Here is a 19815-nt window from a genome sequence, read left to right on the forward strand (position 1 = left end):
CCTTCTGGAAGGGCGACGTCACTCACTGTTGAAATTATTTATTTTTGCCAATAACGCATTGTTGCAACGGACTGTGACGCATTGTTATATGAAGTAGGCAGAGTCAGTTGCGCGCCGCGACAGTTTGACGCTGTCGTTCATAGTGATTGAGAAACTGTGTCTTGAAAATAGGGCCGATTTTACCATGGACGAACTGACTGACCTTGTCATCGATGGGTACATATATTTTCTTTCATATTGCGTCAATAATTCTGAAACTTGTCATGTAATATCTTAAAGAATTATCCTATACTATTCATGGGTTCATATTACAATTGAAAGTTTTCGTCATCTGTAATTCAATAATGTTTTCAACCGTCCTTCCAGAAGGGCGTCAGGGTAATATGTTGTCATTTTGTATTCACAGAAAACGATGTACACTGATGGAACTTTTGGACATGTTAGAATCAAAAGATGAGGAAATACCTAATACTGTTGTGAATGTAACATTACACCCTCTTCTAAATTCAACTGATGACGTAACGGATGAAGAATCGGGTGCTGAAGAAAATCCAAGTGTAGATAAATTACCAGCAAGTCAGCACAATGCTACTGCGATTTGTGATTTGACCGTTTCTACCAATGGAAATGCTGTGAATGCAACAAGGAAACAATCTTTTACCTCTGATGTTATTCCAGAACCTTCCAGTAGTACAAAAACAGCAACAATAACAACAACAACCACAAACAAACCAGCAAAGCTATCGAAGAATAAAGTTCTAAACCTCCAGAAATATAACTGGAAAAGTGGTGAAATAGTTAATCCAAAACCTGTATGGCCTCTTATGTTCACAGTTGCAATGAAGAAAGGGCGAACACCGCTTGAATATTTCCAACAGTTTTTTGATAACGAAGTGCTTCAAATGATGGTCACTTACACAAATAAGTACGCAGCCAAGAACAAAAGAACAAGGGAACAAAAGAAAAGGGTTAGCGTGCCTCAACCTAACTTATTACACTCCCACAATACTCATATGGGAGGCATAGATAGAGCTGACCAAAATGTATCCCTATATATATGCTCTATAAGAGGGAAAAAGTGGTATTTCCCGATCATTGCACATTTTACAGACATTGCAGGCAACTGAACTAGGTGATTGTTCAGAAGATGAGATGTTGGTGTTTATTGCAATACTTCTGCTAAGTGGATATGTAACAGTGTCACGCAGAAAGATGTACTGGCAATCAAATAAAGACAGTCACAACGACCTTGTAACAAATGCCATGTCCAGAGATCGATTTGACTTCATCTTGCATGTACGCAACAATGACAATTTAGATAAATCAGACCGTTTTGGGAAAATCCGCGCATTACCGTGTATGTTGAATGTTAGCTTCAAACAATTTGCGCCTCACGTGTGGCATCATTCTGTCGATGGTCCCATACTTCAGAACACACGGGTGCAAACAATTCATGAAAGAGAAACCAATGCGATGCGGATTCAAATTTTGGTGTGAAGGCACAAGTGATGGATATATTATTTGGCTCGAACCCTACCAAGGAGCTGGCACATGTAGTAAGGATTATGAAACGAAAGGTATGGGGTACGGTGTGGTAATGACTTATGGTGACCAGTTACTTCCACATGTTCCATATCGAACATACACTCCTCGAAATGGAAAAAAGAACACATTGACACCGGTGTGTCAGACCCACCATACTTGCTCCGGACACTGCGAGAGGGCTGTACAAGCAATGATCACACGCACGGCACAGCGGACACACCAGGAACCGCGGTGTTGGCCGTCGAATGGCGCTAGCTGCGCAGCATTTGTGCACCGCCGCCGTCAGTGTCAGCCAGTTTGCCGTGGCATACGGAGCTCCATCGCAGTCTTTAACACTGGTAGCATGCCGCGACAGCGTGGACGTGAACCGTATGTGCAGTTGACGGACTTTGAGAGAGGGCGTATAGTGTGCATGCGGGAGGCCGGGTGGACGTACCGCCGAATTGCTCAACACGTGGGGCGTGAGGTCTCCACAGTACATCGATGTTGTCGCCAGTGGTCGGCGGAAGGTGCACGTGCCCGTCGACCTGGGACCCGACCGCAGCGACGCACGGATGCACGCCAAGACCGTAGGATCCTACGCAGTGCCGTAGGGGACCGCACCGCCACTTCCCAGCAAATTAGGGACACTGTTGCTCCTGGGGTATCGGCGAGGACCATTCGCAACCGTCTCCATGAAGCTGGGCTACGGTCCCGCACACCGTTAGGCTGTCTTCCGCTCACGCCCCAACATCGTGCAGCCCGCCTCCAGTGGTGTCGCGACAGGCGTGAATGGAGGGACGAATGGAGACGTGTCGTCTTCAGCGATGAGAGTCGCTTCTGCCTTGGTGCCAATGATGGTCGTATGCGTGTTTGGCGCCGTGCAGGTGAGCGCCACAATCAGGACTGCATACGACCGAGGCACACAGGGCCAACACCCGGCATCATGGTGTGGGGAGCGATCTCCTACACTGGCCGTACACCACTGGTGATCGTCGAGGGGACACTGAATAGTGCACGGTACATCCAAACCGTCATCGAACCCATCGTTCTACCATTCCTAGGCCGGCAAGGGAACTTGCTGTTCCAACAGGACAATGCACGTCCGCATGTATCCTGTGCCACCCAACGTGCTCTAGAAGGTGTAAGTCAACTACCCTGGCCAGCAAGATCTCCGGATCTGTCCCCCATTGAGCATGTTTGGGACTGGATGAAGCGTCGTCTCACGCGGTCTGCACGTCCAGCACGAACGCTGGTCCAGCTGAGGCGCCAGGTGGAAATGGCATGGCAAGCCGTTCCACAGGACTACATCCAGCATCTCTACGATCGTCTCCATGGGAGAATAGCAGCCTGCATTGCTGCGAAAGGTGGATATACACTGTACTAGTGCCGACATTGTGCATGCTCTGTTGCCTGTGTCTATGTGCCTGTGGTTCTGTCAGTGTGATCATGTGATGTATCTGACCCCAGGAATGTGTCAATAAAGTTTCCCCTTCCTGGGACAATGAATTCACGGTGTTCTTATTTCAATTTCCAGGAGTGTACTTTGATAACCTCTTTACCAGCGTTGAACTACTACATGACCTAAAAGAGAGGGGCGTGGAAGCAACAGGAACAGTAAGAGGAAACAGAGGTAAGAATTTTACTCTATAATCTGTAGATAAAATGATAAAAGAAAATAGAGGATCATATGAAGTTTGTTCTGACTCAGCATCCGGGATTTCCATTGTACGTTGGAATAACGACAATGTTGTTACTGTAGCCACCAACTTTGACAGACAGCAACACTATGCTCTGTAGCAAGATTTTCCAGGGAACAAAAGAAAAGGGTTAGCGTACCTCAACCTAACTTATTACACTCCTACAATACTCATATGGGAGGCATAGATCGAGCTGACCATGCTCTATAAGAGGGAAAAAGTAGTATTTTCCGATCATTGCACATTTTACAGACATTGCAGAGCAAAATGCCTGGGATCTTTACAAGCACGACGAAGGACCCATAGATCATCTGACATTTCATCGTCGAATTGTCTTTGCAATTCTTGAAAGCAACAAAAGACTCACTACCAGAAGAGGACGTGCTAGTAGGAGGGCAAAACTAGATTCTAGATCTGCTGGAAGATAACATTATGTTGCTGAATTACCAACGGACGAGATAACAAAAAAAAGAAGAAGCAATTGAAATGTCATAGTTGCCACCAAAAAAAACTACTACTATGTGCGTAAAATGTGACGAACCACTTAATGTTTGTTGCTTTCTGTCTTATCATACTAGTGCATAAAATATGTATATAGGTTATTATCTTTGTTTTTTTGTATTTATTAGCTGTTTTAGCCCGTAATTCAAATTTATTTATGTTTATTTGGAAGTATAAAAACCAAAACAATTGTGCAATGTCATATACTTTAAAAACATGTTCCGTTAATGTCCTGACGTCCTTCTGGAAGGACGCCCATTTTTGGAAATACAAATAAAAATAAATACTCAAAATTGTTTTTACTTTCTTTCTTACAACCTTGTGAATGAATGTAGATAAGATATAAATCAATTTTGAAAAACAAATAATTCAGGATCATCTGGATTAAGTTTGGAAGCTGTTTTTCACCTCGTGATGTGCACAGATCCAAAACGACTGCTGTTTAGTTTTTTGTTCATTCTGTTAATGACAGGAACGGCGGTGCACTGGTGAAGAAAGCATGCTACGGTATATGATTGTCTGTTCTAAAATTATACTAGTTGGTAAGCGTGTTTCTATCTTCGATTCAGCGTTTTTTCCCCCTTTGCCAATTGATTGCCACTTTGAATCGTCTGGTTTAATTTAAAACCAAACTCCGAACTATCGGTGTTTTTCCAAGGCGTAAGTTGTAGTTTTCTCACAAAGGACTTCAAATGTTTTGAAAAACAATTACCTTGCTGTCCCTTTCAATTTATTTACTTAAACTGAAACAGCAATTAAGTCTTACCGTGTTTCCCTTTCACTTTTAATTACGAATATTTGTGGAAAAATGTGTAAGTATTTCTTTTGGATCTGCCGTACTATATTATCACTGTATTTAATATATATATGTGTGTAGCTTATTCCCATTTTACTTGTGAAATGCCAGACCAGATGACATAGTAGAGAACTATATTTATTCGCTCTTAAGTGTGAAATCGTTTCTTTAATCTGTGATTTGAATGTTATTTAATATTTGCTCCTGAAAACCAGTTTTACTGTCAAGCTATCGTAATGCACATGTCCCACGCAAAATAATTATTTACTCTATAAATGAGTTTAATCATAGAATGATGGCCACTCCCTAAAATTTATGTATTTTGCAAGCAATAGGGTACTTCAAATTAATGTAACTGGAATTTGCTCGTTTTACCTGAAGAAAATTTCTTAATGAAGTCCATCTTGCCATGTTACTATTTTTTTCAGTTTTTATTTCCACAGATCATAAAAACTACGTATTCTTTAAACATTATATAACATGCACCCATTACATATTTTTCACAGGAGCCCTATCTCCTCTATTTCGCTGATTACTCCAATGCGCAAATATTCCCAATAACAAAATACCACCACCACCCCCCCATCCTTCCCGCACTTCCCCACATCACGCTTCCATCCTACAGTTGTTTACTGGTAACTGAAAGTTCCGCGCAGTAATATAACGTTGCATGGAAGGGAATCAGATAATACACTGACATCCTCGTGACCACCACTACCATGCAGTCCTGTACAGTGGATATATTCCTGAAATTTTGCAATATTGCAGTAGAAACGTCCAGCCTCTCGTAGGCCTGTTACAAGACCTCGTTCAAACTCAGTGAGATGCTGATAATGGCGTCTTTGGCGCCTAAAAGACGTTCTTAACTAAAATCAAGTCACCACGTCCAACCTCAAAAGTAACTGATACTCACGTGTGTTTAAAGCGAACTTGACTTGCATCCTCATAGTGGCGCTACTTGCGCCACTCTTAAGCTACTAGCCCTAAATCTAAATAGACATCATCATTCATACGTAGAAACATGGGTACCAACTTTTATTTACGTCGCACACCTCCTTCTTGGTGTACCGATTCTTTTTTCCAACAGTGTAGTACTATAGACAAAATTAAATTCAGACTCAAGCTTACTAGTGATAATACTATATCAGAATAATTAGTAATCGTGTAAACTGTATAAAAATAGAAAAAGAAAACCGTGCTGATGCACTCAACGCCGGCCGCTGTGGCCCAGCGGTTCTAGGCGCTTCAGTCGGGAACCGCACAGCTGCTATGATCGCAGGTTCGAATCCTGCCTCGGGCATGGATGTGTGTGGTGTCCTTAGGTTAGTTAGGTTTAAGTAGTTCTAAGTCTAGGGGACTGACGACCTCAGATGTTAAGAACCATAGTGCTTAGAGTCATTAGCACTCAGAATTTTGAAATAGTTCCCGTGAATATAACCATCAAAGAACGAAAAGTTAGTGTCAGATATCTATCGCTTGTGCAGAGATAATTTCATTAATCAACACTAACGTCCATGTGATTAGAAGAATGTTTAAGCAATAAATACACACTAATGATCATTAAAATTGCAACATCTTGAAGACAGTATCAACAAATGTCAAATGGGCAAGAAGTGTCCTGCATGCTCCATATGTAAATAATTAGCCCTTTAACGCAAATGTCCATCGGAATTAAGTAAGCAGCTTAAAATTAGCTTATGACCATGGTAAGTGGATAAAGGTGACCGGCTTAGTAAGTGAGATATTGCAACGGTATTATAAGGCTGCATGCTAACACTGAATTGGATTTACATTCCATTGTATTCAAAGTCACTGTTGAGTTTAAATACAGACGAATGTATTCTTATTAGACTCAAATGCAAACATCCACCCAACGGTCTCAAAAAGTAATGATGGTTAACTTCGATACAGGCAAAAACTGAAATATTAATCGCCATACCTCACGCTGGTGATACGTAAGCGGGCTATTCGTTTATTAAGATCCGATCGGCCGCGAAATGGAAACCACAGTGAAAATCTAAAATTTTACATTTGCAGCACATTGCTACACATTCCAGTTACTTGTGGACATAGTCACCGCCCCTACTTAAATGTCTGTCATAGTAAATAAAAACACCCGAAGAAGGTCACTTGCAACAGTGACCGAAACGTCGGTAGTCTTAGATTCTGACAATGCGGTCACAAAAACAGAAAAATTTTATTGACTGTGACAATGGCCGCGGACGCTTACGTTTGTATCTATCATAGTGTTGTACTAATTTCCTAATACACTCGTCACAGAAGGCAGTCGCCTGTGCTTTCCTACTTTACTACTTTCCGCCAATTCTCTACCCCGATCTACAGCTCGTTTCCATCCCAAAATGCTGTTTTCATAGCCAGAGATTTATGTGAGAGAAGATGAAAATAAGAGGGAGTGAAGTCCAGGCAGTATGGTGGATTATCAAACAATTCCCATAGCAAGTGCTGCAGGAGCTTTTTCATTGCTCCTGGAATGCGATGCCGACAATTGTCATAAAGCAGGAAATGCTTGAGAGTTATTTTATGTGGACTGCATGAAATCAGGCGAAGACTCTGAGCAGGCACCCATACTTAGTGGATGACACCAGTTTGAAGCCGTCTTTCCGTGCTCACTGCCCATCAGAACTGAGAAGAGCGAAGTTACGTGATTTACGGGAGAAGTAGATACACAGCCAAACGATCGCATAGCCGTCGGAGCAACCCAACACTCCGTTCCAAGGTGAACTGCAGCCCAATAATTACCATAACACTGCTGTAACATTCGCTCATACACTAATTACACAGTTCTTCTTTATTTCCACTCTTAATAAAAATGTACTTCAGCATTAAATATTGTAGTTAGGGCTATTGTTGAGTGTCTGCCCATGACGCAAGCGACGCTACTTTCGACCGGAACTCACACTAAGCTCCGCAGCAAGATTACTACTAAAACACAATTCCATTTTGCAATCTGACTGCTGCTGCTGAAAAGTCAGTGTCATTTAAACCACGATGTGCAGGTTTGGGCTGTTTGCCATTTTCAAGGGCATGCTTCTTTACTTGTAATTTTGCATTGCCATTCCTTGTGTCCCATACAAATCTAAATCTGTTATCTTAATACGGAACTGCTGTTGTAGTAAACAGAATGAGAGAGACGTTCGACATTCACCAACGCTATAAAATAAACTGCTGTCGCATTACCGTACCTATGTAACAATAAAAACACATGATGTATTGCACAGAACATTTTCCTCTTTGTGTGTCGAGGTCAACTTGCCAATATTTATCCTCAACTGCTTCCAACACTTATCTCAGGAGATGGCTTTTAAAATGGTTCAAATGGCTCTGAGCACTATGGGACTTAACATCTACGGTCATCAGTCCCCTAGAACTTAGAACTACTTGAACCTAACTAACCTAAGGACAGCACACAACACCCAGTCATCACGAGGCAGAGAAAATCCCTGACCCCGCCGGGAATCGAACCCGGGAACCCGGGCGTGGGAAGCGAGAACGCTACCTCACGACCGATGGCTTTTCTATAATGTATACTGCGAAGTGCAGTCAGTGGGAACCCTACGCTGAAATCAATATTTAAGGTGTAAGTAATGTGAAAATTTTATTTTAATTTCTATAATATTCACATTTTACAATTTTTAAGTGTTGTTTAAACATTCACAAACATTCATAATTGAATCAGTTGCATTAAAAATGCCTGCAGTATTTTACTTTTTACATCGCAAAATCACGCACTTTTTCACAATTTTTTAAACAGCACGCATAAACGAACATTTAGAGAACTAAATTTTACGTATTGAAAAATCAAAGTATCTCTGAGTACATTTTCACGTAAAACTCAATTCTAGGGTTAAATTTGCACATAGAAATTGCACTCGACGAGTACAAAACGGAAGGCTGTAAAATCGACTTTCAGTAATGGGATCTACAGTTTTCCTTACCACCACTCAGAACACACTTGATTTTATCCAACACATTTTATTGTAGAAACATGAAGCCACCCCCCCCCCCCCCCCCTTGGTCCGCTGAATGACACTCGTTCGCTGCAACAAGGGAGTGGTGTAAACAGTGGCAGTCTTTTCATAATTTCTCATGTTTTACTCTACTGAAGACAGTTTAAGGGAGGGGATGTTTAATATATCTTGTCTTTTGAATCGAGACGGCCCAAAATTCGGAGTTTCAAGTTGTTTGAACAACTTGTTCATCATAAAAAATAAAAAATCGTTACGCACGAAGAGCAAGTTCAGTCCCAATACTAATGTAGAAATATTTCTGACTGTAATTTTCCTGCAAAATTTAAGCTTAAGAGCCTTTGGTGTTTGTGAAGAGTGATAAAAGAACATGCAGGACGCTCAAAAATATCTAACATTATCTAAAAGTAAAGTTGAGGTTTTTGAGGGATCCGGGATTAACAGACCACTAGAGACGAATTATCTGCTCTTTTGTTGCTCAATGAAAACCTCAAATAGTAAATCTCATGAGCATGCTTTACAACTAATTCAATGAAGGAAGAAGGTAGATTAGGACTTAAAGTATCCCTTCGTGGCAGAAATAATTAGAGATCGGTTACAAACTTGGACAGGACAAGGATGGAGAAAAAATTGTCCGCATCCTTGTTAAATAAATCATTCCGACACCATTATTAGTCCACTGACAGAAACCGGGGAAAACCTGAGTCAGGTTTGTCAGGACTGGAATTTGATGCCATCTGCTGCTGAATACAGATTCACTGCCTCAATCACCTCGTGCTACTTATTTCAATAAGGGAGGTGAGAGGAATAATTCTTAGTGTGGCAACATATTTTGTATATATGCATTAAATTAGGTGATATTAGCCAGAGCAATTTGTGGAAGAAGTTTCCTCTGGCGACGTTGCTACAGTCATGGAAATCCTTATAGTCTGTACTCTGCATTCCGCATAACAGACAAAACACCGCTGCCAAAAGCCACTTTGTTAACCTGCCGGAACGAGTTTACTGCACCTTGCATGATATTCTTTAATTTGCGCGAAGGTATTGTTGGTTTAGTACTTTCTTTCGGTGGACAGAAAATTAAAATTCATTGTCAACGCAAGCCGTCCCAAGGAAAATCCTGCTGTGTTTGCAGAACCGTAATGAAGTTATTTCCGCAGTTGATTCTCTTGAGCTTATCGCCCGCAACACACTCTTCAAATTAGAAAAGAAATTCTGAATAAATTCCTCTCCTTAGGAACACGCAAATCTTCTCCAGACGCATGCTTCAGAAGGAGAAGTAGAGGAAAATTGCTGTATTTAGCTAAGTTACATTTCAATTGCATATTGAGCGTCATTTGTAAAGACTTTTCCTTAATACACAGCAGAACAATGAATTATGACTCAATGAATGGATCAGTTACATTAGAAGTTGCATCTTCCTCATTGAGAAAAGGTGGCTGGACGACGGACGAAGGAATGTTGGAAAGTACTGCCTTCTAATTGATTATGTGAAAGCTGTTAAGACTTTTGGAATAAAACATACTTACTAACATCCCGTATCATTATTCCTCATGTGTACATGTTTATTTGTCAACGAAGTCACCCTGGAGACGAATAAATTTCACACAACGAGAGACCAGTTGTTGAGACAGTTATTTTATAATGTTCGACTTTGTTCACGGAGCGGCAAGTGCCATCTACTTGCATCGCTTCATCACTCTCGAAGTGAAGTCCTCGAAAATGTTCCTCAAGTTTTGGAAACAAATGAAAATCAGTTGGAGCCAGGTCTCGACTGTATAGAGAATGATCGATGACAGTGAACCCAAGGCGCCGTATTGTTGCAGGTGTCGCAGCACTTGTTGTGTTGTGGCATTATCATGTTGAAGGTTAAGGTGCTCCATGTGTGAACGACTTCTTCGAAATCGTGAAACTCGATTACAGCACGGTGTTTCTCACGGGCCGACATTGTTACGTTACACACTGTCATATAACCACGCTACAGTCCGCTGCCCTCTAGCGGAAGATGGTTTCAACTTGCCCCAACAAAGCGGGAAAGTCAATTGAGTAACATGCATGACATTTAATACCTTACCCAGTATTGAGAACAGAATAAAAAATTGGTGGCACTATTTTTCAGCACACCCTCATCCAAACAAGACAAGCCTATGCATATTAATCAGTTCTAGGTCATAAACTCTCTATTGCTTTAGTATATAAAGGTAAGGAAAGTCCGTCCGAACACATCTTGGTAGGCCCAACGGTGCCGACCGACCGCCGCGTCATCTGCAGCTGAAATGCACCACTGGGTTAGATATTGAAATGCATGTGGTCAGCACACCACTGTCCCAGCCGTTGTCAGTTTTCGTGATCGGTGCCGCTGCTTCTCATTCAAATAGAACCTCGACCTCACAAGGACTGAGTGCACCCCACTTGCCAACGGAACTCTGCAGACCCGGATGGTCACCAATCCAAGTTCTAACCAAGCCCGACAGAGCTTAATTTCGGGGATGTGACGGGAACCGGAGTTACCATTGCGGCAAGGTCGTTGGAAAAGATAAAACAGATAATAAAAATCTATTACATCTAAATATTCGAGTAATGCATTTAGTCATAAAAGAAACATACAGATATACTGTAGCATATTATTTGTACTGCTGACCATCAAAACTGCAGCACCATCCTAGTGAATAACGAAATGTAACTTTTTGTACATATAGAGTGTAGTGGAAGAACACATGATTAAATTTGTTAGTGAACTGGATGTATAAAGTGTGAGAAACTTAGTATGAAGATATGCCACGTCTCGTAGTATGAACAGCTATAGTTGAGCTGTTTGTCAAGTCGAACTAAGTGTACTTGACAGAGTACGTTATTCCATGCTGACTCAGAGATCATAAATCGTAGTGACAAGCGAACGCTGACTTGCCAATTCCTGGGAAACTCATAACTAGTTATTTCCAGTAAGAGACATATTACAACATGCCACTCAAGGCAACAGTTGACAGAATAGACAACATGTGGTCTTGCAGTATCTAGTTCAAATCTAAGTTACAGTGACAGTTAAGATTATCTTAATGTGTCTTAAATGTAACGGTTGCTGTTCAGATTACCGCCTGTGTGAACCAGAGATGATCGTTTTTGTACCCAATGGAACCCATTCACGCCAGGTGCTGGATCTCTATGAAAATGACGAACGTCTGACAACTTTCGTTCACCAATGATTTTTGACAGATGGATCTACATCAACATCTACATTCATACTCCGCAAGCCACCCAACAGTGTGTGGCGGAGGGCACTTTACGTGCCACTGTCATTACCTCCCTTTTCTGTTCCAGTCGCCTATGGTTCGCGGGAAGAACGACTGTCGGAAAGCCTCCGTGCGCGCTCGAATCTCTCTAATTTTACATTCGTGATCTCCTCGGGAGGTATAAGTAGGGGGAAGCAATATATTCGATACCTCATCCAGAAACGCAACCTCTCGAAACCTGGCGAGCAAGCTACACCGCGATGCAGAGCGCCTCTCTTGCAGAGTCTGCCACTTCAGTTTCCTAAACAACTCCGTAACGCTATCACGGTTACCAAATAACCCTGTGACGAAACGTGCCGCTCTTCTTTGGATCTTCTGTATCTCCTCCGTCAACCCGATCTGGTACGGATCCCACACTGATGAGCAATACTCAAGTATAGGTCGGACGAGTGTTTTGTAAGCCACCTCCTTTGTTGATGGACTACATTTTCTAAGGACTCTCCCAATGAATCTCAACCTGGTACCCGCCTTACCAACAATTAATTTTATATGATCATTCCACTTCAAATCGTTCCGTACGCATACTCCCAGATATTTTACAGAAGTAACTGCTACCAGTGTTTGTTCCACTATCATATAATCATACAATAAAGGGTCCTTCTTTCTATTTATTCGCAATACATTAGATTTGTATATGTTAAGGGTCAGTTGCCACTCCCTACACCAAGTGCCTATCCGCTGTAGATCTTCCTGCATATCGCTACAATTTTCTAATGCTGCAACTTCTCTGTATACTACAGCATCATCCGCGAAAAACCGCATGGAACTTCCGACACTATCTACTAGGTCATTTATATATATTGTGAAAAGCAATGGTCCCATAACACTCCCCTGTGGCACGCCAGAGGTTACTTTAACGTCTGTAGACGTCTCTCCATTGATAACAACATGCTGTGTTCTATTCGCTAAAAACTCTTCAATCCAGCGACACAGCTGGTCTGATATTCCGTAGGCTCTTACTTTGTTTATCAGGCGACAGTGCGGAACTGTATCGAACGCCTTCCGGAAGTCAAGGAAAATAGCATCTACCTGGGAGCCTGTATCTAATATTTTCTGGGTCTCATGAACAAATAAAGCGAGTTGGGTCTCACACGATCGCTGTGTCCGGAATCCATGTTGGTTCCTACAGAGTAGATTCTGAGTTTCCAAAAACGACATGACACGCGAGCAAAAAACATGTTCTAAAATTCTACAACAGATCGACGTCAGAGATATAGGTCTATAGTTTTGCGCATCTGCTCGACGACCCTTCTTGAAGACTGGGACTACCTGTGCTCTTTTCCAATCATTTGGAACCTTCCGTTCCTCTAGAGCAGGGCCGCACATACACGGAAAACCGCACGCGTGCAAAGCGAGGTGCAGCGAGTGCCTGCACAGTGCATCGGTTCAACTCGGCATACTTCGCCTCAACTCGGCTTGCTAGGTGAGGCCGACGCTGTGCGCTGCCGAATGCGCTGCCAGACGGCTTAGTCAACATTGGAAAACGTAAGCGCAAGACAATTACCGGAATAATGGAACCATCTGCTCCAAAAAAAAGGGAAAATTGCCGAAAGTCAATTTAAACCGGAATGGGAACTCCCCTACTTTTTTGTGCGTTGTGACGGTAAAGCCAAATGTCTAATCTGCGGTACACTAATTACGTGTGTTAGAAAATCGTCTATTGAAAGGCACTACAGCAAATTCCATTCAGAAAAGTATAGTGATATAACAGGGGATGCCAGAGAGGAAGAATTAAGGAAGTTGTAAACTCTTGCAGAAGAGAATTCTGTATCTACAAACGAGGTTTGTTGCAAGTACTTTAGCATGTATATTTTGGTTAAAGGTCATGCGAAACGAAATAACATTTGTTTAGATTCCTTAGTTTTCGTTTTCACATAAATTATTTCTAACGTATCTTTTTTTTCTCTACTTTAGGTTGAAGAAGATGAGGGGTGTTGCGAAAGGACTCTCAGAGCTAGTTACAAAGTTGCTCTACGTTTAGCAAGACCTGGGAGGCCATTTATGGACGGGCCATTAATAAAAAACATTATGTTGGACGTAGTAGAAACCATGAATCCCACATTAGCTCCCGCGTACAGCAGAATACCACTTTCCAGAATGACAATACATCGGAGAATCAACGACACTGCTGAGAATTTGCATGAACAACTGGCAGCCAAAACTGAAAACTTCCTAGCGTACTCCATCGCACTTGATGAGTCCACGGATATTAACGACACGGGTCAGTTAGCAATATTTCTGCGTGGCGTGGACGACGACCTACATGTAACGGAAGAGCTCCTGGATATGATTTCGTTGAATGACACTGTTACTTGGGCGGATATTTTAGCAGCTGTTGAAATGGCAGCTGAAGGAATAGGACTCCCTTGGGAATAGCTGTTTTCCGTAACCTCAGACGGGGCACCAGCAATGTGCGGTAAAGCAAAAGTGTTTATTGGCCTACTGCGGAAAAAACTTAACATGCCGAATTTACCTTCCGTTCATTGTTTTGCACACCAAGAGGCTCTTTGTGCGAAAGTTATCGGTCTTCAAGATGTGATGAAGATAGAGGTGCGTATCGTGAACTACATTCGTTCTCATGGACTCACTCATCGCCAATTCAAAGAACTTTTGATTTCCTTTGAAGAGGAGTATGCAGATATTCCCTACCAGGCTGAGGTGCGCTGGCTGAGCAAAGGGAAAGTGATTTCTCGAATTTTTCGACTACGCCACACTGTGGCTCAGGTTTTGGAGAGCAAAGGACGTCCGGAGCCACTTTCTCATGACCCTGAATGCGTAGCTGATTTAGTATTTTTAGCACACATTATGGCTCTCCTAAATGATTTATGTCTGAAACTCCAAAAAGAAAACAATCTCATCAACGATATGATCAGCAAAATAAACGCTTTCCAGTATAAACTGAAGCTCCTCAAAAACAACCTTTCAGAGAAAAATACGCAAAACTTTCCTGAACTAGGTAAGCGAGATATAAATTGTACCTTTATTAAAACAGCCTGATTTTTATAACCGCTCTAATCAAAACGGTACTATGTTTTTGTTTGACAGCATCTGTGCAGGAAGGAGCGCGCTTTGAAAAATACGTCGAGGTGCTACAATCCCTTGAAATTTCGTTTAACGACCGATTCCAGGTAATGTGCCGGTATATGACATAAAGCTACATAAAGGAGATTGCGTTACATATGCAAGTGTAACATTACATTAAAACCAATAGTACACATTACATGTTTATTAAAATCTATCGCATTTTAGTACTTCGAAACAACGGCTTACATTACTTTCATTTATTAACATTGGCTTTGTTATTGTTTCAGGAAATTACCTACCTGCAGCCAATTCTCGATGTTGGTTCCACTTATGTATGTGAAAGATTTTTTTCTGTTTTGTCTTGTACAAAAACTTGATTACGTGCGAGTATTTCTAATTGTAATTTAAAAAATTCTCTCAGAATTGCTGTCAGCCAATCTCTTGTTCCAGATCTTAGTAGCATAATTGCAAATAAAATAAAGAACACATAGGAAGATACATTTGTGTTGAAACCAAATTTAAAATTGTTACCATTACAGTTATTATATAAATCTCTTTTGTACCCGTACACCAAACTAAGCTTTCCACCTAGTGAACATAAGTATTTGGCAATGACGAAGACAACAGGGTAAAGGCTTTGAGACAGGTCGAGACAGGCGGCGCGAGCGACACAAGCTAAGGCCCGTCTCACACGGAGCAAGGTTCGCTGTAAGTTCCCTTGCTGGCTCGCGCGGCGGCTTCCTTGCGGGCTCCGTCGTCTGCTAGCGGGCTACCTTGCTGGGAACCTTGTAAGATTTCCAGGATGGGTCCGGTGCTATTTTTCTTGCAAGGTTCCCTGCGTGCTACCTGCGTTGGCCAATCATGAGACGTTTCTTTTGTGACGTCAGTCGCGGAAAGCTTGGGCGGGAAGCCTTTGTTGATAGTCGCTTTTCTGCTGTTGTGAGGTGCGGTAGGAAGTTCGTATAATTATTAAATAATGGCACCGCAGTGGTCCAAGGAAGCGATTAAAGCATTGATATATACTTATAGGGAAGAACAGTGTCCGTACGTCGTGAAAAGCGCAAACTACTATAATAAACACTTGCGTGCAGAAGCACTCGGAAGAGTTGCAAGTGACGTGTGTCTTCTTCGACCATATCCATACATATAAAATTTGCAAAGGATGTACGATCTTCTATCCTATAAAATAAAGTCGTATATAACAGTCATTATTGGTATATTTATGAAGTCAAACAGTAATGAAATGGTGATACTTTTCAAACAAAAGTAGGTGTTATGCGAACTAACCTCAACTCTTTATGAAGCATGGAGAGCACACCTATTCCAGCGTTTCTCCTCTTAATACAGTTTTTCGTCAATTCTTTCTTTCTTCTTCTCTCATTAGCATGCATTTATGCATCGTTTAGCACCAAAACAGCTAATAATGGCAGTTTGCTCTGAACATCTGTACCTGAAGCAGCCATCTTCGTTCGATACAACATGCAGCTGATCGCAACACAACTAGCTGCCGATCTTGCACCGTGGGAGAGCTTCGACATGGAAGACAGCCGGCTCCCTTCCCTGCAAGCCGGCGAGCATGCACGCCATCTCGCAAACTTGCGGCGAACCTTGCTCCGTGTCAGACGAAGGAAGTGAGAGAGCGCAAAGCCGAGGAGTGGGGGGTCTGCACCGTCGTAATCATAGCGCAGCCGTCTTCTGCACTCTGCACCGGTGCATGCACCTTGTGCGGCCCTGCTCTAGAGACTTGCGGTACATGGCTGTTAGAAGGGGGGCAAGTTCTTTCGCGTACTCTGTGTAGAGTCGAATTGGTCATAAAAGTAACATATTATTTGTACTGCTGACCATCAAAACTGCAGCACCATCCTAGTGAATAACGATTGCGATATCGTACACACAACCAAAGAGTTGGGATGGCTTGTCCAGAATTCTACTAATGTGGTGGCCTGTAAGCTTTTCAATTAAGGGCGCACCGTAGTAATCATGACTTAATTGAATGAATTAGTTTGACATACATATATAGAACTATTTAAGTATATTTAACGTTTATAATTCGTCGTATAACATTGCGAGGAACAAAATAAAATGAAAGTAACTATGGTAGCAGCGAGAATCAAACCCAAGCTGATCAACTGCCAGCCGATGTCTTTGATCTCTGGGCAACCGCACTGATACATGAACTACTGCTCGAAAATCCCTCACTTTTAGAAAGCGTTTTACCTTTTTCTACAGTCCTCTCAGGGGAAAATTTCTACGAACTTGAAAAGGGCATCTATCTGCTTCTACTCACACAGTTTGAGTCAAATCGGTATGCCGGGTCCCGCGCCGTCCTGTCGTTAGATTTAAATGTGAAGTATACTTACATAATTCTTTAATATTCATTTTATTCTCCAAAGATTTTCTGGAAAGGGCCTCTGTAGTAGATTATCTACAGGAAACACCTTCGTACTAAATTTGATCTTATATTCGCTTGTTTACCACCATTTAGCCGGCCGCGGTGGTCTAGCGGTTCTAGGCGCGCAGTCCGGAACCGTGCGACTGCTACGGTCGCAGGTTCGAATCCTGCCTCGGGCATGGATGTGTGTGATGTCCTTAGGTTAGTTAGGTTTAAGTAGTTCTAAGTTCTAGGGTACTGATAACCACAGCAGTTGAGTTCCATAGTGCTCAGAGCCATTTGAACCATTTTTACCACCATTTATAGTCTTTTGACTTACAAGGGAAGTAATCATAACTAAACTGGATATATTTATTTTACATAAACTGAACTGACTGAATATATATTCACACCTGGAAATAAAATAAATGAAAAAAACTCGCAGCAGTTCCAATCGAATTGCCAGTGATTGGACTTGTAGGGCAGGGAAGAATGGACACACCCAGCTTCAGGATGGGTGGAACAAGGTGGGCAAAGGTCGAATCCCGAGGCCTGATCACAATTCCTCACACCGCACCCCCTGCCTGTCACTGTGCTGGTCCCTCACACGCCCTTTTTTGCTACTTTCTTATTTTTATTTACTTTTTTTTTGTTGAAACCTTACAACATGCTACGCAAAAGAAACAAAATTAGACTTGAATCTACATGGTTTCCAACACTTAAAAAAGAAAAAAAGTCAAAATTTTGAAAACCACAGCCCTCACTCGCGAACACAATTAATATGTAACCTAGGTTTCGGTGTCACAAGGAATACCTTCTTCGGACAAAATTAAAACTAAATGTTACAGCATAAGGTACCAAAAAATACAAAAGCTGCGATCATACCTGATAGCGTCAGATAGTCAGAATTAAAATAAAATGCAACAAAGGTGCAAGCCACTAGGGGCTGCCATGTGCCCTCTGCTACAGTCAACACAAAACAGTTTTGTGTGATGTCCTAGGGTTAGTTATATGTAATTAGTTCTAAGTCTAGGGGACTGATGACCTCATATGTTAAGTCCCATAGTTCTCAGAGCCATTTGAACCATTTGAAGTCCTCCTCCCTTCATGTCTTCCAAAAATCCACTATTCGTCCATCGACTGTGCCTGTCATTTCTCTATACCTATACTCAAATTTCGTATACCACTAAACACCTATTCTCCCTCGAACAACAGACCATTTTTTCCCATTGCAGGTCTTCCAAATTTTAATGAAAGTGCAGTACGTCGTTTTTAAAATCATCTTCGTTACAACTTGTTTTATTAGTTCTAAACGTATCCTCGCTTTAATTTCAACTATTCTGTTTTAATTTTTGTAAACGAAGAAAGGGTATTCTTTTCTATAAAAGCTTTACTATATTCATCCTATACAAATTTTAAAACAATTTGTTAATAATTCAGATTTTAGTATATTGTTTTCCGTTTTACCTATGTTCTCTATCCTTGGCTGAAAAAAGGGATCAGCTGTACAGTTAATAGTCCACCTCCCGCCAATGTGGGAAGAGGGCTGAAACACCAATAAAGGAAAAAAATGAGTTATCATTTGACAAGATGATCAAGGCATGGGCCGCAGTATTGTAGACATTTATGCACGTGAGTTATTTTTGTCATAGATATAAGAATATTTTTTGCTATCGCGTGTGAGAATGTTTTCTTTCTTATTCCAGTTTATAATTGTTTGTTGTTTTATGTTTCACATAGTTACAGTTATTTTAGTGTGTGGCAACAGTTGCCACACAATAAAGTTATTTCTATAAAAAGACGTCAGTTTTGAAAACAAAGGAATTTTTTAACAGTCGTGGTGAAATCTATTCTCTCAGGAAATTTAGTGTTAGTGTGGCATCCTGGTAAATTTAATTACGAGTAATTACTCTGGTCTATTCCTGTTGCATACTGCCTCAGTGCGGCTGTATATTATTAGTAAATGCGAGGGTATTCGTGTGACCTAAATTCATACCAGTTACTATCTGAACTACACCTTGTTTGTCAGTGTCCCTCTTGCCCGGTTGCCGTAGCTTTCTGCTACTGACAGTAGGTGACTACAGAGGAAAGTCGACGTCATTCTTAGGTTATCAAATGACACTTCAACGACACTGTATGCGATTTGAGCTCATATTTCACTCGGTCTCTGCGAAATAAGTATACACGCTTAGCTGATTGAAGAATATTATAGCGGACTTAATAAAAGAAATAATATATCCTGACAGATCCAACACGTAAAATGTTTTTATTGTGCGATCTCTTCATGTAAAGAGGTATCTTGGTAAGGTCAGCTGTGAAAAACGTTCCTACGATAATCTCTCTACTCTCTAATAACGGCATCTGCCTAGAATGTCTAAACTTGGTTGAGTCGTCATATAAAAAAGGAATACTATTTTAATACCTATTTACTTTTCTTTAAGTTCTTATTTCATTTATTAGATCAGGATCCTAATTTGAAGCTTACCGTATCTTTGTAGGGGTAAAGGAAAATCTTATCTTACTTGAATCATGCAACAGAAAAACCACCACGAAAATCTATTTTATCATTTAGTGTCGCATTAAGGATTTGAATGGATCGTAACATGTAAGAGCTGTTTGTCTT

At 41.4% G+C, this 19815-nt stretch overlaps 1 protein-coding gene across 1 annotated transcript in view; it reads left to right on the top strand.

Moving 5' to 3' along the window:
- Positions 1-437: 437 nt before the first annotated feature.
- LOC126195677 (piggyBac transposable element-derived protein 3-like) overlaps positions 438-19815 on the top strand; it is a 68508-nt gene continuing 49130 nt past the window's right edge. The window contains exons 1-2 of the mRNA XM_049934304.1: positions 438-968; positions 1120-1357. Of these exons, the coding sequence (XP_049790261.1) occupies positions 438-968; positions 1120-1357 (769 nt within the window). The remainder of the gene's footprint in view (positions 969-1119; positions 1358-19815) is intronic.

This window comes from Schistocerca nitens, chromosome 7 (genome assembly GCF_023898315.1).
Source record: "Schistocerca nitens isolate TAMUIC-IGC-003100 chromosome 7, iqSchNite1.1, whole genome shotgun sequence".
In the NCBI taxonomy this organism is placed as follows: Eukaryota; Metazoa; Arthropoda; class Insecta; order Orthoptera; family Acrididae; genus Schistocerca; species Schistocerca nitens.